The 27,103-nt window shown below is 45.8% G+C and overlaps 1 protein-coding gene across 1 annotated transcript in view; it reads left to right on the forward strand.

Annotated features, from left to right (window-relative positions):
- The first annotated feature begins 3,281 nt into the window (after positions 1-3,281).
- LOC146020633 (bile salt export pump-like) overlaps positions 3,282-27,103 on the forward strand; it is a 91,758-nt gene continuing 67,936 nt past the window's right edge. Inside the window, exons 1-6 of the mRNA XM_083153892.1 lie at positions 3,282-3,337; positions 5,376-5,614; positions 6,353-6,437; positions 11,059-11,192; positions 12,147-12,318; positions 25,730-25,854. Of these exons, the coding sequence (XP_083010018.1) occupies positions 5,406-5,614; positions 6,353-6,437; positions 11,059-11,192; positions 12,147-12,318; positions 25,730-25,854 (725 nt within the window). The 5' untranslated portion in view covers positions 3,282-3,337; positions 5,376-5,405. The remainder of the gene's footprint in view (positions 3,338-5,375; positions 5,615-6,352; positions 6,438-11,058; positions 11,193-12,146; positions 12,319-25,729; positions 25,855-27,103) is intronic.

The raw sequence follows: 27,103 nt of genomic DNA on the forward strand, positions 1-27,103 counted from the left end.
ATACCTGACAGAGGTAATCACTCAGAGGTAGAGGATTTCTTCAGTAAATTGCATCTGCACATTTTAACAGAGAATTTACTGTAATTGACCACAGACGAGACAACAAAACAACACAGTGGATTATTTCAGAATAATTATGCCTATGACTATTCACAGATCATTTGCCTTTTGAATAGAATACTGTAAATTGTGGCTGGTTTGTAAAGGAGAAAAATATATCAGAAAAGATGTGAATGTGGTTTTAATATCACAAAAAAATGTCCCTGCAGATAGATCAGTTCTAGTAAATAGGAGATGTGGTCATTAGATCTAAAAGCATTGGGTCGACAGTCATCAGACCGACACATGAAATAGCATTAGGTCAACATGGAAAAGGTATAGTGTTTTTCATGTTTTTATTTTAAAGGTGTTTTTTTTACACTTTATTATCAAAGTGGGCATAGAGTGAAATATAATAGTGTGCTGAGGGTAGCGAGGCCCCGTGCCCGAAGCATGTCGAGCGAATCGAGCCCGGTGAGGGCATGTGGTACACTTATACATTGTCAATGTCAACTTAAGTCGACATAGACATCAAAAAAATCAAATACTCATACCTTTATCCATGTCGACCTAATACTTGTGTCGATCTAATGACCAAATTGACCTAATGTATGTCAACCTATTTCATCTGTCGACCTATAACCCATACCCGTAAATAGATGTCACAGAGATTGTCTTTTAAACACTGTCCTATATATATATATTGTTATTTTTCAGATGGAGAACTGCAATCTCTGGCAGATGGGTATGTATTCAGATATAATGATCAGAATCCAGCATTTAAAATGATGGGATGTTCAATTAGAAAAATCATGGACAAGATGAGCTCATATCAATTAGCACTGAGACCCCTAGTTCAGGCATTCCCAACCACGGTCCTCAAGGCACACCAACAGTGCAGGTTTTGTAGATATCCAGGGTTGAGCACAGGTGACTTAATTAGTATCTGAGGGATTCTGATTAAACCATCTGTGCTGAAGCTTGGATATCACTAAAGGAGCCCATACACGCTCCGTTTTCGCCGGCTCCGTTTTGTACTATGCGATGCGCGCTCCTGCGCATCACATAGTACGGTACAAAAAGTATGTGCTGCACATACTTTTTGTACTAGGTAAACATCGTATCGGATCGCAGTGCATGCACACTGCATGCACAAGGGATGCGATCCGATACGATGGGCCTTATTCTAGTTTGCTCTTTCTGACAAAATCCTTCTTAGATGGACAAAACCATGTGCACTGCAGGGGGGGGGGTGCAGGTGTAAAATGTGCAGAGAGAATTAGATTTGGGTGAGTTATTTTGTTTCTGTGCAGGGTAAATACTGGCTGCTTTATTTTTACACTGCAATATAGATCTCACTTTGAAGTAAAACCCCACCCAAATCTAATTCACTCTGCACAAGTAACATCTGCCCCACCTGCAGTGCACATGGTTTTGTCCATCTAAGAAGGATTTTCTCAGAAAGAGTGAACTAGAATAACCCCCGATGTGTGCTGTTTCAGCACAGAACGGATCCGTTAAATGGACCGTGTATGGGGGGGTAAAAACCTACAATGTTGGTGTGTCTTGAGGACTGTGGTTGGGAATGCCTGCCCTAGTTAGTGCAGCTTTATGCTTACTAATGGCATTGCAGGATTCACAGATGTTTGTTTGCAGCACTATAGGGGCAGCGAGATCAGCTGCTGTTGCCAGCCTTTCTGCGTCATTTTTCTGGGTGTGGTATGGGGCTCCAACAGTGGGGATCCCGACAGTCAGTATCCCAACTGCCGGTGCTCGGACAGGGGGGTGAGCGCAAAGAAGCTCCTTGCGCTACGCTCGCCACAGGTTCTTTTCTCCCTCTATGGGGGTCATGGACCCCCACAAGGGAGAATAGCCCCTGTGAGTTGGGATCCCCCATGTCGGAGCACCGGCAGCCAGGATCCCGACATTGGGATACTGACTGTCGGGATCCCCACTGTCGGAGCATCATCCGGCATCCATTGCAATAGCCAAACTCCACCCTTTCAGCTAATTAAAGAGCCCAAAGCAACCATTTGTATTTCAAATGTAGGCACAGCCTACAGATAGAGTCCTCCTTATTTAGCCTGTTAATTGGATCAAGTGAGTAATAGGATTACTATGCTAATCCCCTACTGTATTGTTCTATGTATTGTATTGCTGCTGAGATCAATAGGATAGCCATGGCTAGCCATGGTGAGCCACGACCTAAGGAACAAAGTTGACAGGGGCTCCAACTGTATATACTAAAAGGCTAATGCTGCTCCTCCAAAATCAAGTGTTTTGCACTACGGTGGCCACTAGATTGCAGTCAATGGAGCAATATTGGAATAATAGAGCAGCATTTGAATGGAGCAGTTAAAAAATGCAAAGCAATATAGCTCAAAAAGCATGGAGCAAATTGCACTGTGTATGGGCACCATTAGACTGCAGGAGCGGTGGGTTAGGGTGCCTTAGGGTTAGGCCGCTGGTTGGATGTGTTAAGGTTAAGATTAGGGTCAGGGCTAAAATAGTCACTGACCATGGGTATTTATAACTGTTGTCAGCATCACGACCATTGGGACGTTAACCACTTATACAGTAGATACCATCCTGTTTAAAGACATGAATAAAATCCCAATGTATTGATTCCTATGCATGAATTTATATAGCAATAAAAACAAAAACAAATAGCATTGTAAATGTGTTTCCTCTAATTGGAAAACATCTCCCTTTCATTTTAGAAATGAATTCCTGGTTTATAATTTAAAAATATGTTAATAACATTTTGCATGATGTAGATTCACAACGATTCCCTTGGGTTATTGGAGACAGATCAAGACTGGATTTTAATGATATATTCTGATGACCAAGGGGGTTATTCTGGTTCTCTCCTGGCAAATTCCTTCTCAAATGGACAAAACCATGTGCACAGAATGTGGTGCGGATGTTACTTGTGCAGAGAGAGTGAGATGTGGGTGGGGTTTTACTTCAAAGTGAGATCTATATTACAGTGTAAAAATAAAGCAGTCAGTATTTTCTCTGCACAGAAACAAAATAACTCACCCAAATCTAATTCTCTCTGCACATTTTACATCTGACCCCCTGCAGTGCACATGGTTTTGTCCATCTAAGAAGGATTTTGTCAGAAAGAATGAACTAGAATAAGGCCCAAAGTTTGGTTACAGTATATGCAACTCTACAAATAAATCAAAAACAAGATTTGTAGGATGTTTTGCTTATTATCCTCTCCTGTTCTAGCTTCGAAGCCAAGTCAAAGAAAAAGAAAGAAAAAGAAATTCGGGTTGGATTCTTCCAGTTGGTAAATGTTTTCCTTTATACCCTGATAGAACAGTAGTGGGACGCAGGAAATGATGAATGACTAAAATCCTGAATTCTTATCACCTTCCTATCCTACTGTGTCCATCACTTTCTTTTGCTCTTTCTTTCACACCTCCCTCCTCCTCAAACTACTTTTTTTGATGTTACTGACTGCACATATTGGGGTATCTGCAGATCCGTGTGCTAGAGCCTTCCGATTCTTGTAATTTAGACGGCCAGTCACACACAAGGTAAAGCTGTGACAGCCGGGCGGATAGATGTGCACTGCACGGCTGTACACTGCACTGCACAAAGCAGGTCTGCAGCTATTTTGAATGCTCCAACTGGACTGCAAGTAAATTTGGAGTTCATGGTCCGGCAGCCATTCAGGAGCTGTAGTGGTGACTCCTTATTGGCTGATGGGCCCCAAGCTCCTAATGGCCCGCAGTCCAGCGGGAGAGTTCAAAATAGCAGCAGACCTGCTTTCAGTATACAGCAGGGCAACCCAGAGCTCTCTGCCCAGCTGTCATAGCTTTACATTGTGTGCAGCTGGCGGCGCTGTTACTTACAAAGTGCGGCAGCATTTTACTCCCCCTTGGCAATGAGCAATTTAGTCCCCCCTTGGCAATGAGCAATTCCCCCCCCCCCTTGGCATAAAGCCCCCTTGGCAACGAGCATGAAGTCCCTGACATCAAGCCACCCCCCCTAGCAATGAGCATGTAGGTAAGTGTCATTTATGTGTCAAATATGTAATAGGTATCATGGTGTGTGGCATAATGTGTAACGGGCATCACGGTGTGTTGCATCACGGTGTGTAATGGGCATTATGGTGTGTGGCCTTATGTGTTATTGGCATTATGGCTTGTGGCTTAATGTGCAATGGACATTAGGACATAGAACCTGTTGTTAATTTAATTGAATCCCACCACTGCATAACCCAAAAAACACCTATTAACTGTAGTTGCCAATATTTCAGTAATGATAAAGAGAACACAGTGAGTGCATGAAAGTACTACAGCGACCACAATGTATTCCTTTATTCTGCATTGAAGGTGTAAATAAGAAGTACAGCTGGAGCCCCTCTCATTCATCTCCAGGGCTCGCCAGAATGTCCCCGCTGGCGAACACTGGCTGAGAGGGACTTCATCTGACTGGAACGCGTGAGCGTCTCACATGCACGTGTGTCCCAGTCACTCGGTAACCCTGCCCCTCTCCGCTTCAGGGAGTAGTGAGTAGTGAGGACTCGATCAACATACTAGAGGCTTGTGGCCAATGATGGAGATGAGTATGTGGACAAAGATGGTATCTAAGTAGGAATGGGAAAGCTGTGAGTGAAATGTGAAGAGAAGAGGGCTTTGACAACAGGAGGGAAGAGGGCCCTGCACTGAGGAGCTTACAATCTAGTAAATAGGGGTAAATACACTAAAGCAGGGGTGGGAACCTTCTGAGGTCCAAAGGGCCTTTTGCATTGAGGCATAATGCCTCGGGGGCCATTTAAAAAAACAAAAACGTACAAATCATCCTGCGGCAAACGTCCCACGCTCTGGCGGCTGCCGCAGGTTATGAGTCGCCGGTCTGTGTGGTCCGGCGGCTGTGCAGGGAGTCTCATACAGGGGAAATTTCGTGAGAGGTCGGTAGCTCTCGTGAGATTTCGCCTGTACTTGACTCGCTGTACAGCCGTCGGGCGGGTGGGCGGGCCACAAAGACCGGCTCCGGGGGCCGTATACGGCCCGCGGGCCGGAGGTTCTACACCGCTGCACTAAAGATTCCAAAAATGAAAGGAGGTGATGTTACCCATAGCAGATTCTGTCTATGCTGTCTCTCTTGCATCCTAGAAAATGAGAGACAGAATATAATTGTTTGCTATGGGCGACATCACCTCTTTAGTACATTTCCCCTATAGAGATTTGGGGCTTGTCCAACCTGGTTGTGTTATGTTGTGTACATTACTAGTTGGAATCAGACAATGGAAAGTCTTTATATGTCCAGTGACTGTTGATACCGTAGTGACATCCTAACCTTATTGTGTCACATTCTAGTTCCGCTATGCTTCCACCAAGGACATTGTTATGATGGTAATAGGAGGTGTGTGCTCCTTGGTCCACGGCGCAGCTCAACCCATAATGCTTTTCGTCTATGGTCTAATGACTGACACATTTATAGCATTTGAAAAGGAAAATCAAGTGCTGGAGGATAAGAATAAAACATGTGTAAATGGCACCGTCAGTTGGATTAATGGCTCTGCATTTGAAATGGAGAATTCTACAGTGGATTGTGGGTAAGGTATATTATACCACATCTATCTATCTATCTATCTATCTATCTATCTATCTATCTATCTATCTATCTATCTATCTATCTATCTATCTATCTACCTATCTATCTATCTATCTATCTATCTATCTATCTATCTATCTACCTACCTACCTATCTATCTATCTATCCATCCATCCATCCATTCATCCAACGGGTATGGATCATTGGATAGACAGCAACTAGGTCGACAAGCATTAGGTCGACACCACTAGGTCGACATGTATGAAGGTCAACATACAGGAGGGTCGACATGGGTTATGTGCTATATTTCAGTGTCTATGTCGATTGTGTCGAAATTCAGGACAAAAAAAGTGAAAAACCCCATGTTGACCTAATGCTCATGTCGACCTTCAGTCATTTCGACCTTCCGGCATGTGGGCACTCAGTCATGTCGACCCTTTTTAGACCTAGTGACCGTATCCCCATCCCCAGTATCTATCTATCTATTTATCATGGTCAAAACCCCTGCTGTGGGCTCCTGACTGTTCGCAGAATCCCAAAAGTTCCTACTGCTAAGTGCTGGGGTTAGGTTTGGGCACTAGGAGGGTTAGGATGCCAGGGCGGGGAGAGAATAGCGTTAGCCTGTGGGAGATGGCAGCTAGGCTTAGGCTGTGGGAGGGGTGGGTCGGTCTTCTGACTGTACTCAGTGCTCCATCTCACCTTTAGTACCGCTGCTGTAATATTTTTCCCTACTTCACAGAATAAACCTTGAAACAGAGATGACACAATTTGCGTACTACTACATTGCCATTGGAGCGGTCGTCCTGGTGCTCAGCTACTTCCAGGTACAGGTGCTCAATTAAAATGTAGCATTTTATACACTGTAAAGTACCTCCTATTACAGGATGCATCAGCTCACTATTTCCTCATATGTATACTTAATGGGCCTGAACCTGATTCACTCGCAAAAGCAAATTCACTAATGGACAAAACCATGTGCACTGCAGAGGGCAGATGTAACATGTGCAGAGAGAGTTAGATTTGGGTGGGGCTAGTACTTCAAAATGATATCTATATTGCAGTGTAAATATAAAGCAGCCAGTATTTACCCTGCACAGAAACAAAATAACACAAAAATGTTACATTTGCCCCACCTGCAGTGCACATGGTTTTGTCCATTAGAGAGAGAATTTGCTTTTGCAAGTGAACCAGAATCAGGGCCAATGTGTAATGGCTGTTTTCCTATAGGCTAATTCCCATTCAAGAAACCGAAACAAGTATAACCAAGCGCAGGGCACTAGTGATGGTCCCAGCTTCCGTTTATAAGGGATACTCAGCCCTCAGAAACACAAAAAACATACACACCAAGTAAACGGCGCTAATGGACCACACTATTTAGTATTCAAAAAATGTACAAATTTATTAAAAATACATAATACAATTTAAACAATACCACCGGCCGGTAGAGCTACCAAAAACTGTGCACAGTAATTTCTGACCATAAAAATGATAAAATAAAAGAAAAAAAGGGGGATAAGACTTCTTTCTTTAGGCTGCAGCATGTAGAAAAATATCAATGTTCCATTATTATTAATCTGGGATTGCCGATTTATGCTAAGGCATATAATGGTTTTTGAGGCTAGATGGCTTTATTTCTCTCCTATTATGTCCACTTTAAACAGTCCCAGAAATCTTAAGAAACACTTTGGTGAACTTTGTTGTTAGATATATTTAGCAAGCGTGTTAGTCATTCACACATACAGGCTTATTAGCCTTTAGAATTGCTCCAAACTGTAAGTGCTCAGCCAATCAAGCAAAGCAGCGTTTTCTTGAAGAAAAAATAAATGATACTTATGCCTCCAAGCGAGTGCTTTCAAAAAGGATTGGCTTAAACTCCCAATTGGTTTTCATAAATGTGGTAACAGCAGATGCTATACATGTGCACACAGTGAAAAACAAAAAAGTATAGACTTCAGTTCATCGGTAAATAAAAATGTGTACAAGATCAAAGAGTTTATTAATTGCAAACAATCTTATATAATCTATCTGATAAACTGTGGATGCGGCCTCCAATATGTGGGCCGCACCACAAGATGCCTACACATACGATTTATGGAACACAAAAGGAACATAATATCAGGAGTCAAAACACACCCCTTATCTAAACATGTTTCTATTTGCCAGAATCAATGCATGAACAATGTCTCAATAAAAGCTATAGAATATATAAAGCCAACAAAAAGGGGGGGTGATCGGTTTGGAATGCTATGTAGAAGAGAGGCTTACTGGATTTTCCAGTTAGGGACAATGATACCTAACGGTTTAAATGAAACCATAGAATTGAATAATATATAAAATCTAACTTCAACTCTAAGTTGGACTAAGATCCCTATCTACCTTTCGAAATATAGACCAGATCCCTATACCTACCTTGTCTACTTTAGACATCCTTATTGGATGTTGTTTCAAAAATGTTTTTCCTTTTCTTTTATTGCTGCTGTGTATATGGTTATTATTTAGGATTATTTATTTTATTTTATTTTATTTATTTTTTCATTGCCCGAATACTTACCTGCTGTCTGTATGGCTAATAATAAGGATTATCCATTATCAATTTTGAAAACCTCATCAACACATAAGATGTATATATATCTAATCGATATTCTGTCTCTTTCTCCCATATACTCTATCTCTCTCAAATAAGTATGTATATTGTGTTTTTTTCTATCTTCCTCTCCCTCTCGTACTCTTGTTCATTTTTCTCATTTTTTCTAAAAAAAATTTTTTCTTATATATTTTTTTCTCTCCTCCCTTTGTTCTAGGAACAAAATTATGATGTAAATATATGTGTACATAAATAAGAATATTTTGCACATAAAAAAACATGGCGATCAAGCAAACTATAGTATTATTCCGTATGTTTATAAAATGTTTTTATTTATTATTTTCTTTATATTTTAAATTTTGTGAATTGCTATTTTGCTCCAAGCAATGAAGTCACGTATATAAAAATAAAAATGGAGACCGGGCTTGAAAAAGAGGCTTGGCTGCCATACAAAAGTAGTAAAGTTTGTTGTAACATCCATAACGAGGCTTGGCTCTTATAATCAAATGGCGTGTAAAAACGAGGCTTGGTTAATAACATACGGAGTTGCCGCGCTAAGAACCTGATGACAGCAAAATCCACGCCCATGTGGGCGGCGCGAGCAGGTACAAATAGACGGAGATGTAGTGTGACGGATCATCTGATGAAGCCGCTGACTAGGAACAGGCGGGGAAACGCGTCATCCAACGTCACTTTGACTTCCGCAAACAAGTATTACCACGTGAGCCGGGGAGAACCGACGGAGCTGTGAGTCCCAGAGAGGAGCTGTACTATAGGGAAGACCAACAGCCGGGGACCCGCTTCAGGTCAGCGAACTCCCACCCCATAGTGGGCATTGAAGCGCTGGACTCGCTTGAAAGCACTCGCTTGGAGGCATAAGTATCATTTATTTTTTCTTCAAGAAAACGCTGCTTTGCTTGATTGGCTGAGCACTTACAGTTTGGAGCAATTCTAAAGGCTAATAAGCCTGTATGTGTGAATGACTAACACGCTTGCTAAATATATCTAACAACAAAGTTCACCAAAGTGTTTCTTAAGATTTCTGGGACTGTTTAAAGTGGACATAATAGGAGAGAAATAAAGCCATCTAGCCTCAAAAACCATTATATGCCTTAGCATAAATCGGCAATCCCAGATTAATAATAATGGAACATTGATATTTTTCTACATGCTGCAGCCTAAAGAAAGAAGTCTTATCCCCCTTTTTTTCTTTTATTTTATCATTTTTATGGTCAGAAATTACTGTGCACAGTTTTTGGTAGCTCTACCGGCCGGTGGTATTGTTTAAATTGTATTATGTATTTTTAATAAATTTGTACATTTTTTGAATACTAAATAGTGTGGTCCATTAGCGCCGTTTACTTGGTGTGTATAATTCCCATTCAGCATGCACATACTAGCTGGCCTTTTCTTTACAAATGTAGCAGACATATAATATGAACAGACTATGAGAAGGTCCTACATATGGATTTCATTTAATTCCAACTTTAATCTTTTTAGAATTAGGACCTGCCATGCCAGAGGCACACTCGGACCAAAAATGGGTGGAGCAACGATAGGTGTGGGCATACCCTCAGGGGAGGGGAGTGGCCTAGCACAGTGATCCCTGTTTGCATCATTTTTGGGGTGTGCCCAACACTCTCTGAGCACCACCTAGGCAGTCATGGCTCCTTCTCTGCCTGGACTGATACATACCATGCACTGCCTCTCCCAAACACAGCTGCCAGGCTGCTGACCAACCAAGTCCGTTCCAGCCGCATATCTCCCAATCTCTTCTCCCTTATAAGAAGAGATTGGCGAATCATCTTCAAGGGTAAAATGTGTTTCAAATCCCTACATGTCCAAGGCCCAAGGTACCTGAAGCAGCTTCTGATTCCATACTGTCCCACCCGATTGCTGCAATCTGTAGATGAAGGACAATTAGCAGTACCTAGAATCTTCTGAAGTTCATCTGGGGGTCGAGCTTTTAGCCATGCAGGTCCGACTTTATGGAACTCACTTCCCCGCACAGTTCGAGAGGCCCCCACTCTAGAATGCTTCAAAAACAGCACACAATCACGCAAAAAGCATGTGAGCTGCGCTACTACAAAATATATAATTATAAAAGTATTAAATAATATAATATATTAAATCTTCAAAAACAGACTCAAGACTTTCCTGTTCACTCAAGCATTTCCTTCATTCCCTTTTGTATTGTTTCTGAAAAGCTTTTCTGTACTTCACTGTTTCTGTACTGTTTACATTCATTCTATCTGCTAAGCACTTTAAATCCTATTGGCGAAAGAGCGCTATATAAATACAATTATTATTATTATTATTATTATTATTATTATTATTATTATTATTATTATTATTATAATTAAGAGTTTTCCCAGTGAAATGCCAAAGCTATTATTTTCAAAATAAAGAGCATCCATTGCTCTTGGTGAAAGAAAAGTTATTTTTTTTATAGCTGTTAATAGTTCACATATTGCATATACTGCTGTACATATTATATTCCTAGGCCCTTATTCTGGTTCATTCGCAAAGGCAAATTCCTTCTCAAATGGCCAAAATCGTGTGCACTGCAGGTGGGGCAGATGTAACATGTGCAGAGAGAGATTTTGGTGAGTTTTTTTGTTTCTGTGCAGGGAAAATACTGACTGATTTATTTTTACACTGCAATATAGATCTCACTTTGAAGTAAAATCCCACCCAAATCTAATTCTCTCTGCACAAGTTACATCTGCCCCACCTGCAGTGCACATGCTTTTGTCCATTTAAGAAGGAATTTGCCTTTACAAATGAACCAGAATAAGGGCCTATATGCATGCTTTGTACAGAAATGACGGCATTGCATTTGTTTGTCTCTTTTTCAACAGATTTCACTCTGGGTTGTGGCAGCAGCTCGTCAAATCCAAATTATCCGGAGCGAATATTTCCGGAAAATAATGAGGCTAGACATTGGCTGGTTTGACTGCAATTCTGTTGGAGAACTTAACACAAGAATTTCAGAGTAGGAGCAATGAGTTGATCAAACAGTTATTGATACAGGGTAGTTGCCAGAAAGCAATTGAGAATAACCCATTATCCTAGAGCTGTGGTTCCCAAACGTTTTCAAATCACGGCGCCCTAGAGTATGAGAATTATATCACAGCACCACTATGTCAAAAGAACTACAGAAAAAATATATAAAGTGGTTTGTGTTTATATGTTATACTTAGGGTCAGTTATGTGGTGAGCTACAGGATTTGCTTCTGTTTGTCTACATATTTTATGGTTTTGTCTATTACAATGACCTTAAATATCTTAAGGCCCCCATACTTTAAGCCAATTCTCCTGTGAGCTGCCTGGCAGCTGCCCCATATTTCACATGTAACTGGGGAGCTGCAGAGGGCGGTGAGGAGCAGTGAGACTGGCGGTGATCATCGGGGTGGGCACACTGGGCAGCAGCGGGTATCAAATGACTGGCCGGCCTCTGATGACTGAGAGAGAGCACTCTCAGCCAATCAGCGGCCTCCCTTCTGGGCGGCCGCTGATTGTAGCTCTCAGCCAATCAGAAGCCGGCTAGTCATTTCACATGTTTTTTTTTTATTCTAAAACCCCCACTTCCTGGTGTGTCCATTCTGCTGATCACGCCCACCCCTCTGCTCCTCACCACTTGCTGCAGATCAGCACCCACCACCCGGAGGTAGGACACACAGCAAGGCACACCGCTAGCACACACTTCAGAATCGGACCGGATACATCGCGTGAAAGCACCCGCGATGTGCCGCTGATGGGTCCAATCCGATAGATTGAACTTAGCATTATGGGTAGAAGGATGTAAACTGGGGGCACTGTAGGGTGTTTAAGCAGCTAGTTCAGTTTCTAATAGTTTATGTATGCATGCTATATTTTACCCCTTACAACATGTTTTCCTTCGGGGGGCTGTGATTGTCCATTAATCTGTTTCCTTTTCTTTTAACAGTGACATAAATAAAATAAACAATGCCATTGCTGATCAAGTAGCAATCTTCATCGAGCGGATTTCCACATTCATCTTTGGATTTCTGATTGGTTTTATTGGAAACTGGAAACTGACTCTAGTTATTGTGGCCGTGAGTCCTCTTATTGGTTTAGGAGCAGCATTAATGGGTGTGGTAAGCGGTTTTTTTTTCATTTTCATTATTTGATGACTAAAATTTGTTGAAGAGCGCGACGTATGCTCATTTATACTCACCGCATGGCCATATGCACTTTAATCACAGCTACATTCACACCTGGAGAGGCAGGGTGGAGGTGTGAAGGACGTCCACATGTTGGCAAAGTTCAGTGACTGTGTGTTCAGTCAAGTGCGCTTTATTTAAACCTGGATGTAAGTCTACTATATATATATATATATATATATATATATATACAGCATAAGTGCATCTTTTGAACCTAGCAGATTGCAGGTGCAAGTATACACTGATGAAGTACGGTCCTGTAGCAAACCAGGCACACGTGCTACACATGAACAGTAAATGTGGCTGTATCTTGATATGTGTACACTGTGCTGTATAAGGCACACAGGTGTGCTAGGCTAAAAGTGCTGGCGCCGGCACTTGTGACATTAGCATACTTATAATCAGTGGTGGTTTTTACCAATGGGGTAAAATCCGCCACTGTAATGAAGCCAGATGCAGCCTGTGAGACTGCTATGGCTTCACTATGACTGGCAGTGACTTCCTATTGGAAGTCCGACCTGCCAGTCACCAAAGCAGTCCCATTGGGAGGTGTTTCCTCCCTCCGGGACGCCGGGCAGCCCATAAATTCTGGAGTTTGCAGCATGCGCAGTCCCACGTCTGTACTGAGCATATGCTGGTCCCGATGCCTGTATAGGTGCTGGGACCGCAATTTGCCTTCGATGGGCTGTTGCCAAAACAGTTCATAGAAGCTGGCCACATGCACAGTACTGGGTCAGTCTCTGTGCTCAAAGGCTCATTGAATCGGAATTAGAGAAGATGAAGAATGGGAAAGGGGCCTGTGTGCTTCACGCCTACTGCACTTATTATAAATATGCCTCTGGCTAGATGAGCAAACCCAAGAGCTTTTTTGTGGGTTGCTAGGCTTATCTCTGAGTACAGTGTGTGCAGTGCACACAGGCCCCTGGGGTCCGAGGGGCCCACACCACACATGCCATTTTGTTAATACTTACCCTCCAGAGTCCAGTGTTGACAGAAGCAGTGCTGTAGAGACCACCAGGTAAATTTTGCAGCTGCCATTGTACCGGTTTTTGGCACATGCACAGTAAGAAAATCAATGGGAAAATGGCCCCGCATCATTTTCCTAGGGACCTAGGATTGTCAATCTGTTAAAAATAGAGTTTAGATAATGGGGGAGATTCTCTAAGCTAAAAAAGCGGTAAAACCCCCGTTATCGGGTTACCGCGGCGGGGGGCATCGCCAGAAAAATCTGACGATGCCCCATAGAAGCCAATGGGCTTCTACCGCATCCCACCGCCACCCCGCAACCCCCCCCTGCCGCCCCACACGGACCTCTGCCGCACCGCATCGCCCCCTCCCCCCTCACCTGAGTCCGGGCAGCACAGAGCTGTGCTGCCCGGACCTGTGACCTCCTCCCTGCACTGATCCTCTTCCGGGTGCAGGGAGGAGGAGAGCCCGGCGCAGCAGCAGCAGCACCGGGTGTGGGAGGGAGGGGGGAGCCGCCGGGACCTGCTGGGACCTGGCGACTCTCACCGCAAAGGACAGCTCTTAACGCAAGAGCTGTCCTTTGCTATAATTATCGCATATGTTAGAACATATGCGATAAAGACTGTAGAAGCCAGCTTGTCTGGCTGAAAACAGCATAAACTCACCTGGCTATTGGCAGGAATCCTTAGCTCACACACTTGATCTGGGCCCGGGGGGTTCGGCTTATCTTGATTGACGGGTTGGCTGATTTGAATGACGGTTCAGGATAGGCCGGTTGAGGTCAGAGGTGGAGATTGATGGGGTGATGTTCTTGCTTCCAGAAGATTCTGTCTCTTGCTTCAGGAAACGTTGAGAGGACTGTTAAGTACAGAGACATTTGTTAAATAAATCTGTCATTGCATTCCTTATTTTCTAACTTATCTCTCATTAATCTTTCCCTTACTCTTTAACTTATTCTCTTTTCCTATCATTTCCTCTTTTATCTTTTCTAAATTCTCTAATATGGCCCAAAAGATATGTGGGGGCTCCCACTAGATATGCCGGGGCTAGCTTAGTGGTGAGGCCTAGAAACAGGCCTCCTGTTAGGGGCGAGGAGAGGGGCTTATCCCCTTCACCAGCCCGCAGGATGGGGCCTGGGGCGGCTGCTGCAGCCCCAGCGAGTTTTTCCCCTCAAGGCGCAGGCTGAAGGAGGCGCTTTGGCAGCGCCCTCCGTGCTGGCGTCGCCCGCCCGCACTTCACTAGCGGGCGGGCGGCGGGGAAGGAGAGGGGCAGCGGCTTCGTCTGCCCGCGGCGCTCGCTGGGGTGGACGCCGTAGGGGGAAAGCAGCGGCGGTGGTAGCGCTAGGTACGCTGCCCTAGGGGAAGTTGCGGGCCTCCCTGCAAGGGGGATGAGTGGGGGCTATCCCCCTCCCCTCGGCGGAGGGCAGCCGGTACGCGGACGGGACCGCCCGCTCCGGCAGCCAGCAGTCGTCTGCCCGCCAAGTCAGGGCGGCGTGGCAGGGCCGCCAGAGGTTCAGACGCCGGAGGTTCAGACGCCGGCGCGTCAGTCGCGCACACGGGGGCGAGCGGAGGGGACGAGGGCGTCAGAGCCGGCGCCTGTCCCCGCCGCGACACGCTGCAGCCGGATCACTCGGCGGTGCTCAGGCGGTAGGCCTTGAGCAGCCGCCGCAGTAGTAGTAATGAGGGATGCGGGTGCCGGGAGTCACTCCGGACCCGCATCCACACAAAACGGGAAGAAAACAGTGAGGGCACGGCGCGACGGTCGGAGGACCGGAGCGCGCACTAAAAGCAAAAGGGGGGTGCAGTGCCTATGAGCACTGAGGGGGTGATAACGTCCAGGAGAATAAGTGGACGCAGGGGTGCTACTACAGATAGTGCAGAGGGTGTTGCAGGCACTTCTCTGCCTGGAGCGCCCTCTGCTGCAATAAGGGGGAATAGCAGGAGGTCCCACACTAGAGGGAAGACAGGGAATGTGAAGACAGTGCCATCTGGTGGAATGGGCCCTAATAGCAACCCCAGGGGACAATTTATTGAAGATATGCGTCATAAGCTCACTGAGGCCGAATTTGCCATGTTCAAATCGGCCGTAGCTATGTGGCGGGATAATAGTGAGGATTCCGCTGAATCCGGGTCCTCAAGCAGCGAGTCAGGTGAAATGCATTCAGTAAGTAGCGAATCCGGTCATCAGGGACAAGGGCTCATGGGTGAGTCAAATGAAGAAAGTAGGGATAGTGATAGGGACCAACAAGGTGATTCACACTTGAATCCGGTAGAAGGGTCCAGAAATCCTAACGGTAGATCTAGGCGGGCAGCACGGAGAAGGCTGGCCGCGGAAAAATGTAATGAGGCACATAAGGTTCCACGAAGGTCTAGGCTGCAGCCAGGGCTCTCCTATGCCGATGCAGTTAGGGGAAGTAATACAGCCACCACCACGGTATCATTGGACGGATCAGCGCTTACATCCATATGCTCTGCAGTGGTGTCGGCTGTGGCTCCCCTGTTAACCACCGGTACAGGTGGACAGGGGACCACAGCTCCTACGGCAACTTTGGAGTCAGTATCTGACATCATGGCTAAAGCAATAGCTCCGACTATTACTGCGGCTCGAGGGGGGAAACGCCGTTTCCTCAGCCAAAAGGGCATCGCCGAATGTTTCAAATGTTATGGGGGTTGTCACTTAAGCTATATTGACAGGCCAAGAATCATCGCAGCAAGCTATGGAGGGTAATTCATCAAGTCGTGGAAGGGGCGAAGGTGGAAGAAGGAGAGCAGCATCATCTGATACTGGTGAGTCTACGAATGATCCTGACTGGACAAATGATGATAATGCTGGGGCTAGCAGTGGTGGGTCTGAGGATTCATCGGTAGAAGTAAAAACTAGGCGAAAAAGATCTGCAAAGTCGCGTAAAAGACGGCGCAGAAATGAAACCTCAGATTCCTCATTGGCATCGACGTCTTCCGAAGATAAGTCATCTTCGGACGGCGTCGTGAGGAGACGAAGGCGGAAGAGGCGTAGGGAATATAGGTCCCATAGCTCCGGGTCCTCTAATGTATCGGTTGAGTCTGATGCAGTGCAGTACGCGAACACCGCTGTTAAGCGGGGTTTGCGCCCTAGGGCTAGAGATAGGATCAGAAAAGGGCGCTATGTAGATATCTTTGCTTTAACAAGCAAAGATAGGCGGGCCCTCCTAGCCGCAAGGAAGAAAGGACACGCTAGCGAGGATGCCTTTCGTACTTATAATAATTGGGTGAGAGGCATACTTAATTTTACGGCCTGTTATTTAGAGACACATCCAGATGAGTATGTGAACCTGGTGAGATACCAGTTCCTTATTCATAAACTCTACACCTCTTACGTCGGACCCGGGTGGCGGGTCTATGACGAAGAGTTTAGGAGGAAGCAGCATGGCCGGGAGGTGTACGATTTTGGTAAAAAAGACGTAGAGTTATACGGAGAGGTTGCCGAATCAGCTACACCTATTAGGGCTCCAGAAAATAAGAGGTGGGTAAGACAGTATGGGAGTAGGCCTTACAATAATATTAATAAGGGAAGTAATACGAAGCATGGCCATGGTAGGTGCTACTCATTTAATAATGGGCAATGCAGCCTGGGAAATCGGTGTCGTTTTCGGCACCTTTGTATCAGATGCGGAGGTCCACACGCAATCAAGGATTGCGCTAAACCACCAACCGGGGGGGGAGGTGGGGCTCAGTCCGCGACAAAACAAAGCCGCGGTCCAGCGGAACCTGTCGTTGGATAGAGCCCCAACTCCAAGAATATGGGTCAGGATGTTACCATGGCTGGAACGGTATCCGGACAAAGATGGAGCAAGATTTTTGCAGTCCGGATTTTCAGAAGGTTTTCAATTACCTGTTTCCGCTCCAATTAGTACGGGAAGTAAGGGAAACTTACGCTCCGCCATGGAACATCCTGACATAATATCACAAAAAGGGGAAGACGAGATAAAACTAGGTCGCATGGCAGGCCCGTTTTCAACACCACCAGTTGAAGGACTAATTTTGTCCCCTATTGGGGTGGTTCCCAAAAAAGTTAAAGGGAAGTTCAGGCTATTCAGCATCTTTGTTGTCCTAGAGGGTCGTCTGGCAATGACGCCATCAATGACGAGTTATGCACAGTTAATTATTGTTTATTTGAGGACGCTATAGACATCATTCGGAAAATTGGTCCTGGTGCCCTCATGTGCAAATTGGATGTCGAATCAGCTTTTAGAATATTACCTTTGCATAAGAACGCTTTTCAGTACATGGGATTTAAATTGAATGGGGGTTTTTACATAGATAAATGTTTTCCCATGGGTTGCTCCATTTCAAGTGCTTATTTTGAGCGCTTTAGCACATTTTTGCAGTGGTGCCTGCAGGAAGGTCGGGAGTTGACAGCATTACTCATTATTTGGATGACTTTCTTTTAGTGGGTCCTCCAAGTTCTGACCTGTGCCTTAGGTTACTAGAATCAGCGCTTGATAACCCCACCATTTTCTACGTCTATCTTCAGAAATGAAGAGGGATCTGAAAGTGTGGGAAATGTTTCTGGATAATTTCAACGGCATATGCATATGGCAAGCTCCAGCCATTGCAGATGCGGAGTGGGAATTATATACAGATGCTGCAGTATATTCCGGATTCGGCGCATTTTATGCGGGACGTTGGTGCAGAGGCTTGGCACGAATCTTGGGCACGAGACGGCATGATCAAGAATATGCTATTATTGGAAATATTTCCAATAATGGTCGCCTTAGAGCTCTGGGGCGCAGAATTGGGAAACAGGGAGGTTGTTTTTTGGTGTGATAACTTAGGGGTGTTCCAATCCATTAAACAACTAAGGTCAACCTCTCTCCCAGTTTTGCGTATTTTAGCAAGGATGGTGATGATGTGCTTGGCGAACAACATTAAGTTGCGAGCCAAGCACGTCCCAGGCGTACTTAATGAAGTAGCGGATGCATTGTCCCGTTTCGAATGGGTAAGATTCAGGCAACTGGTGCCGTTAGCCCAGAAGTATGGTGAACCATGTCCATCTTTTTTATGGCAGATGCCTCTGGAGGGGTAGAGGAGCTGGCCCTGCGGTCGCTAGCGCCAGCTACATTTAGAGCTTATCTGGCCTCATGGGAGCGCTGGAGCAAGTTCATGCTTGAACAGGGTGGCACAGGTAAGAGCGCTAAGCGTCTTATTAATGCATATGTATGGAACCTGTACACGGAGGGTAAGTCCAGAAGTTTTGTTGGACGCTCTCTGGCAGGCATATCATTCTTTTTGCGTCTTGGTGGGAAGAGAGACATCACCAAGTCTTTCTTGCTTTCCAGGATGCTAAAGGGATGGGCCAGAGCCAGGCCGGTTTTGACCGACAGGCGACGACCGATTGATGCCGGCCTGTTGCGTCGAATCTCGAGGTCCCTAAGAGTAATTTGCTCAAACGATTACGAGGTTCGACTTTTCAGGCTGGCCTTTGCCATGGCTTTCCATGGGGCGTTCAGAGTAGGCGAATTGGTGTCCGCAACCAGGGCATCTCCCTCGCCTATGCTGTTCGGCCACGTCGACGTGCACCACGACGGTTTATGGTGCAAGATTCAGCGCTCAAAGACCGATGTAATGGGCGGGGGGCAGTGGGTCCATTTGGGTCGGAGTGGCGACCGCCGGATCTGTCCGGTGGCGGCGGCTCTGGCTTACGTGGAGTTGCGGCCCCAATTGCCCGGGGCCTGGCTGATGCACATCGACGGGTCCCCCTTACTAACTTCCAGTTCAGGTTGGTTTTTTGGGCGCTGTATATTGCATCAGGGTCTTTCTCCAGCCGACTTTGGGACACACTCTTTCCGTATCGGCGCCGCTTCGGCAGCCGCTGCGGCGGGTTGGTATCAGGTCGACATACGAGCACTCGGAAGATGGCGGTCTGGTGCTTTTAAGCGATACATCAGGCCGACATAGTCCAGTGAGCCCATTTGAGGAGTAGCCGCTCGCCCAAACACGCTTTAGTGTTTGAGGGGCCTTGAGGAATTTTTTGTGTTATCACCAGTCTTAAATTAGGCTCTAGCCAACTGGTGGAAGATTTGTGTTTTTTGCCTCAAGTCAAATCGGGTGACCCACCCCCCCCCCCTCCCACCATAGAATAAGGAACAACAGGTAGGGATTATACATAATTCAAGTGGGTCAAATAATCAAATTAGTCTTAAATAGATCACCTAAGTCACATTCCTATTAGATATCATCATTTTAATATAGAACTGCAAAATCACCTTTAAGGGAATCTCACGGGCCCCCCTTTAAAATTTTGCCAGATGTTTGCCATTATTTCAAATTCTCTAACGGTATATATCATTTCAACTTACAGGTCAACGCTTGGACACCAATATGATTTGGATGGTGGGACATTCCTTTATTTATTGGTTGTCCTTGTCCCAGGTAACCACGGATACGGAACGTCTCACTGAGACGCGATTTATCCGTTGGCTGGGGCGTAGAGGTATGAGGTGGTCCGCGTTGAGGGGTCTCTTGGATGAGTCAGTTAGGGCGTTTGGATACCCAATTTTGTCATCATCCACTTGGGGGGCAACGACCTCACGCATAATTCCGGTCTCAATATTCGATTGGAGATTAGGAATTTATTGCTGGACCTGATCAGAGAATGGAGATTTTGCCGTTTCTTCTGGTCAGAGATTATACCTAGGAGGGTTTGGAGAGATGCAATCAAGCCGGGCGCCATTGATTTGTTACGTAGGCGGATCAATTCCGTAGTCGGCAGGGCTATAGTAACGGAGGGCGGAGTGGTCGTCAGGCACGAGGCCATATCCTTTAGAAACGAGACCCTGTACAGGCCGGATGGGGTGCACCTCTCTTTTAGTCGGGATGGATTTGTTTTTTCAGAATTTAATAGACGCATTGAGAAGTTTAGAGTTTTAGTTGAGGGATTATTTGGAATTAGGTTGGTGGCGGGTCAGTTCAAGTGAACTGATATGGCGGAAAGAACGGTAGTTAAATTAGAGCTGTATTTACACTTAGCTGGTGGTTGATGTCGAGATGTGGGTATCACCGATCCAGGTGGGCCCGCATCTGGACCTTAACGATCATCTACTTCGGATAGCGAAAATTCCTGCGGACATTTGTAGTTTAGGGCAGGTGGCCCAATTTGTTGATGACTCGGGCAGAGTGGTGAGCTCTGCCTTAGATATATTTGCGAGGGCAGGGGCAGAAGCAGAAGGTCAACCCCCTGACCCTAAGGGCAATTGGCCCCCTTTTGAAAAGTCCGCTTCATAATTGAGCCGTTGTCTTGGACGCTGGCAGGTGGCCGGTCCTTGGCAATTAAGGGCAGTTGGCCCTTAGATCCGGAGTTTGTTATTTTTATTACTTTGTTATTTTCCAGCAATGTTATTTATTCTTGCATGCCGTTCTTTGCCCGCCACCTTAGTTAGAGCAGGGACATAAATTTTAGTTAGATTCAAATAGGCCGCCCCTGCTCAAAATAAATAAGCCGTCCCCTTTAAGCCCATTCAGTTGTACGCGTCTTTATTTCTTAGATAAGTGGTGTGAGTGTGGATGAATACCTATGTCTGTGTGGAGTTTAAGACTGTAGAAGCCAGCTTGTCTGGCTGAAAACAGCATAAACTCACCTGGCTATTGGCAGGAATCCTTAGCTCACACACTTGATCTGGGCCCGGGGGGTTCGGCTTATCTTGATTGACGGGTTGGCTGATTTGAATGACGGTTCAGGATAGGCCGGTTGAGGTCAGAGGTGGAGATTGATGGGGTGATGTTCTTGCTTCCAGAAGATTCTGTCTCTTGCTTCAGGAAACGTTGCCCTCCCGCCCGCCCCATTTATTAGTTAGAATTAGTTTTTGAGAAGTCATTTGCATTTAGTCGTTTAGTTGTTGTCGGCTTATTTTGTCTTGGCGGAAAGAACGGTAGTTAAATTAGAGCTGTATTTACACTTAGCTGGTGGTTGATGTCGAGATGTGGGTATCACCGATCCAGGTGGGCCCGCATCTGGACCTTAACGATCATCTACTTCGGATAGCGAAAATTCCTGCGGACATTTGTAGTTTAGGGCAGGTGGCCCAATTTGTTGATGACTCGGGCAGAGTGGTGAGCTCTGCCTTAGATATATTTGCGAGGGCAGGGGCAGAAGCAGAAGGTCAACCCCCTGACCCTAAGGGCAATTGGCCCCCTTTTGAAAAGTCCGCTTCATAATTGAGCCGTTGTCTTGGACGCTGGCAGGTGGCCGGTCCTTGGCAATTAAGGGCAGTTGGCCCTTAGATCCGGAGTTTGTTATTTTTATTACTTTGTTATTTTCCAGCAATGTTATTTATTCTTGCATGCCGTTCTTTGCCCGCCACCTTAGTTAGAGCAGGGACATAAATTTTAGTTAGATTCAAATAGGCCGCCCCTGCTCAAAATAAATAAGCCGTCCCCTTTAAGCCCATTCAGTTGTACGCGTCTTTATTTCTTAGATAAGTGGTGTGAGTGTGGATGAATACCTATGTCTGTGTGGAGTTTATTATAATTGCGAAGAGAGGCGAAGGGGGGCGGAGATTCTTAGAGAATATCCCCCTTAGTGAGTTTGGACCCTATGGTTCTCCAGATGTAAAGGAACTAAAAGTGCCTACATGCCTCCTTCCTCTAATTTCACATTATGTATTATCATTTTTATAATATTGAGAAATCAATAAACATTTTAGTTACGTTCTGTTTCCTTCTAGTTAAACTATGTCTACGTTTATGTCTATGTCTGTGTTTATGTGGTTGTACTGAGCAGCAGTGTTCATTTTCCATGCAAATGGCCATCTTAAAATTAAAAACAGTATTGTTGGCTGTTTGAATTTTTTAAGAAAGAAGCAGAACAATTATAGCTAATGTTATACAGGCTACAGGGTATAGGGCCTTATTCTGGTTGGAGCGGCCGGGCCGTACGCGGACGTCCCGGGATTTTTTATGATCTGCGCATGCGTACATTCGCTAATGCGCAGGCGCGACCACTCACCAACGCTTACGGACGGGTCTCTACGTGCGAAAAAACCTGTACGCGAGTGTACGGGTATTGGGGGCGGCATAGGGGCGTGAAGAGGGGAGCGGCCGAAATAATGAGGGAAAATGGGCGTAAATATGGGCGTACACGGGGGTGTGCACCAAAAATGAGCGGTGCTACTACCGCACGATCGACTAAAGCACCGTTCATTTCGGACACAAAACAGGCGGCCGCCAACCGCCATCTCAAACCACCCCTACAGATACCGCATGCCAGCGTGCGCCTGGGTTAGCTAATTGTACGCCAGTTGTCGGAGTGTAAGGGCTGGTCCAGCCGCGTACGTTGCCGTACGCTCATTTGTACGCCACTCCCCTTCTACGTTGTTTCTGCCCGTACGTATGCGGCTGAGTTGTGGGTGGACTTAACCCCGACGGCCGCGTGCGGCTAGCGTACGTTAATAGCGAACGTACGCACGTTTGGCCGCTACGATCAGAATAACCCCCCTAGAGAGGTTTCTCATTCACATTTGTTCTAGACTATAAGCTTGAACTTTAAACTCAATCTTTGAACTTCAACTGATCACATAAGATACAGAACTTCAGCTGGATGGATAATATTGTACATGCAGGGCCGGTGACACCACTAGGCAAATCTAGGCATTTGCCTAGGGCGCCGGCCACTGGAGGGTGGTATTTCGCCCCCCCTTGCCGCCCGGGTACCTGTCCTGCGGCGTATATGTGAGTAAAAGCTGGCGGCGGCAACGGGGGGTCCCTGCAGTCAATAAGAAATAACGAGCGCTATCCGCCGGGCTATGCGGAAGCGCTTCTGTTTTGGAAACACTGGCTGCACGGCGCACGCTGATTGGCTGAATAGCCTGTGTACATGAAGGCTATTCATGCCTGAAATTAGGTTTTCAACCTGGCTCTCCAGATGCTGTAATGCTTAAAAGGGAAGGGTGCAAATTAGGGGGGTAATTCAGACATGATCGCACCGCTGCGAATTTGCATGGCGGCCGATAATCGATCCACTGCGCATGCTTATAAGCTGCAGCAATGAACTCTGGTTACTTTTTTGATTGCTGGCCTTTCACAAGGTGATTGACAGCCAGTAAGTGTCTGGGGTTGGTAACCAATGGTTTAGTGGGAGTGCTAAGAAAAACGAAGGCGCATGCTCCATTGGCAGGGGCAAACGCAGGATTTTCAGAAGGGGGTTTCCAGAGGTGCGGAGCAAAGTACGGAGATGGACACTTAGGTGACCCAGTATATGTTTTGATGTCCCGCGGGTGGTAGGGGGTATTATATCAACCGCTCAGCATGTAGGGCCTGGATCAGTAATTTCCACTAATTACCCCTTTACTGCACAGATGGTGGGAGATGGGGTGGGAGAAGGGGGCATTGGGCTGAATGAAGGGGCCCTGATACATAACTTCCAGGGTGGTAGGGGATGTTTAATATGCAGAGGAGGGGTGTATAGTGGAGTGGGCTTATTATTCATAATTTTCTGTTGGGAGGACAACTTGCTTGACTGCATATATCTCCAGTTCCCGGAAATAGATTTCTTAGATTTGAATGGAATTAAAAACTAGAGAATCCCACCTACCAAATGGTGTTGGGGATGAGGGGATCAGAGTTCAGGAGGCAGAGCAATCTGCCAACGAGTATATGAAACTACATACCAGGTGTGTGGAGCTGGAGCAGTAATCAGCTGCTTGAAGGCTGATATCTCTGGTTCTGGGAATAGTAGAGACAAGTTTATAGTGTCCTTCAAAGGGGGAGAGTCACAGATTTTGGAATATATCCTCAGAAAAACTCTACGTCAGACAGAACCTGAAATATCTGACTGGGAACAGCAATTAACAGGCTTGGATGGGGACCACTGCTTTGAAGTCAGATATCTCCAGTTCCCAAGGTCCGATTTTAAAAATTCTTGTACTCTTGGAAAGAGGGGACCCTCAGCTTTCAGACAATGGCCCTTATATTCCTGGGGGGGTTTCTGGGTACTCGAAAACCCCCCCTGCGTGCGCTACTGATTGGGTGTACTGGGACCCTCTTTATATACTGTATCACCACTGCACGGTTGTGTGGACAGGCTCTCTTAGGTTTTGACTACAGCTCCTCAGCAGCATGGGCACCAGTCAGGCCCAAGTCCATACTTACCTACCCTCCCAGAATGGCCGGGAGGCTCCCGAAAATCGTGTCCCCCTCCCGGCCCCCCGGAAGGGAGGGAAAGCCCCAACATATAACTACCTTCCCCCTGCTATGTTAGGTAATGGACTTACTTTAAAGAGTCTATAGGAAACCTGGAAAAAGTGCATGTTTTGCTCAAAGCACTGGGATCAAGGCCCTTATTCAGATACTGTTCGCAGTACAAATCAGGGTTGCCTACCTGACCCTCTCCTTCAGGGAGAAAATGCTCTGTTCCTGGACTTCCCTGGTAATGTATGATGTTACATCTGCCCCACCTGCAGTGCACATGGTTTTGCCCATTTTGAGAACAAATTTGTACTGCGAACAGATCTGAATAAATGCCCAAAGCCAGACAAGTTGGAGAATAAGCATTTCATATTTGACCTGATTTTCTACTTTCTTTAATAAATAGCCTATTACATAATAGAGATCTTCCCTATAGTGGTATCTGGATGGCTGACAGCCAATGTCTATGTCTATGGTCAGTATGTCAACACCAAAATATTTACTTGTACAAGGTTGACATTGACAAAAGGTCAACAAAGACAATATGTCGACGTGACTTTTTCATTCTTTACCATTCACATGGACTCCGATTGGGAACAGTGAGGCACCTGGTTCAAAGCATGGCGAGTCATGCAAAAATATGCGGTATACTAATTGGGGGTCCATCTGTTCAGTTGTCGTCATTGGAACCTCCCCCCCCCTGTAGTGTGCCCACAAAAATCAATAAGGTGCGAGTCACCGGCTGTCCCCTAGCTGCACAGTCTAGCAGCGAAGCCAAACGCATGCCAGGCATGTTCCAGGTTCCAGCCGCCACGGCCCTCCCCCTGAGATGACCGGACACGCCCATGTTGTCTGGACCATTCCTACAAAATGCAACCCTCGTAATGTGGCATCTCTGCCCTGTTGCCGCCCCAGCCAGCACTGCACTGCGCAGAAGTGCAGAAATCGCAGAATGTAACTTATGCAGCCCACTCGGAATCGGGCCCATTGTCACAAAAACACATGAAAAACACATAATGACCTTTTCTCAAGTTGACCTTTTGCATGTCAACATTTTTCAAGTGTCAACCCTTTGATTGTGTCAACCTTGTGCATGGTCACCTTCTCCTTTCAGCCTAACGGCTTTCAACCTAGACATTGTCTGTGAGCTACACCAAACCCATCTATGGTATATCTCTTCTTATTTGTGGAATTAATTGCCAATAATTCCTATATTTTAGGCTGTTGCAAGACTGACAGGCAGAGAGCTAAAAGCCTACGCCAAAGCTGGGTCTGTGGCAGATGAAGTTCTGTCTGCTATACGAACCGTGGCTGCTTTCGGTGGAGAGAAAAAAGAGGCTGAAAGGTAGGACAGCTTCACTAGTACAGTAAGATGATAAAGGAATTCCAGTTACCAGGTACTACAGTGACGTATTAACTAAACCAATATGAAGCACTACAGGTATGATTAAGATGTGATGACAACTTTGATAGTGTCGCAGCTGAGCGATAATCAGCGGACCCTGTATGCGTCACGGTCGCAGTGTGCACATGACAAGGTACCTTCGTGATGCCGCTCGCAGCGAAGAATCATTGACAGGAAGAAGCCATTTGGGAGAGGTAACGGGGAGTATCTTTGTTTTGTGACCATTTGAAGGGCCTGTGTCTTGACTGTGCTCTCATTCGCATAAACCATGGCACCAACCTTGCAGTTCCCGTGGCCATTCTGCGTAACTCTAGAGGACTCATTAGCTATTTTAGACTTTAATCAAAGGTTATCTGCTGTTTTCTTCAAACTTACAAGTTATGCACTTGGGGATTATTTATGATCCATACTGCACATTGTTGACTAGTGAATTGAATCAGTTCACCCCCAGTAACACTATATCCATTGCATGGACAAGATTACTATACTATATAAATTATGGCTCTATCAAGCAAAACCTATATACTGTATCTTAAATTTCTTATCTTCATTCCTCATTATGAGCTAATATTTTTCATGCTTGTCCACTGTGGAGTTAAACGGACAATTCTACCTGGCTACGAAAAATCTGCATTTGGGATTTCAACAGTCACAAGACCAACAGTAGAATCCCGTCTGCCAGAATTCTGATACACCCTAGTAAATGTTTGTACGCTACCCTTAACCCACCCCTCAGTCTAACCCTATCTTCCAGCTCATGCAGCCTAACCCTAATGCTTTCCCACCCACTGCTGCCTATTTCTAACTTCCTCCACTCTTGCAGCCTAAACCTTACCCCTGGTACTTACATACGGGTTGTGACGGGATTCTGGCTGTCGTAATCCCGCTGTCGGTCTTCTGATTGTTGGGATCCTGACTGAGGGTATTTTGGCTGGGTCCCTTACACCCCAAATAAAAATTCATTTTTTGAGCAGAACTTTAAAAGTACATGATGGTTCATGTACAGTATCCAACTTATCTGTAAGTTCCACCAAACATCTCCTTAACATCTCTCCGTCCACTCCTGTTGGCAGTGATAACATGCTGTGATTTAGGGCTTAAAGTGATCATGGAGTGCCGGTGCCCCCCCCCCCCCCAAACACTCACCCCCACCCGCATACACTTTATTAGGCATAGCCAGGGCCAGTGC

Source organism: Crinia signifera, chromosome 7 (genome assembly GCF_055691185.1).
Source record: "Crinia signifera chromosome 7, ASM5569118v1, whole genome shotgun sequence".
NCBI classification, from domain to species: Eukaryota; Metazoa; Chordata; class Amphibia; order Anura; family Myobatrachidae; genus Crinia; species Crinia signifera.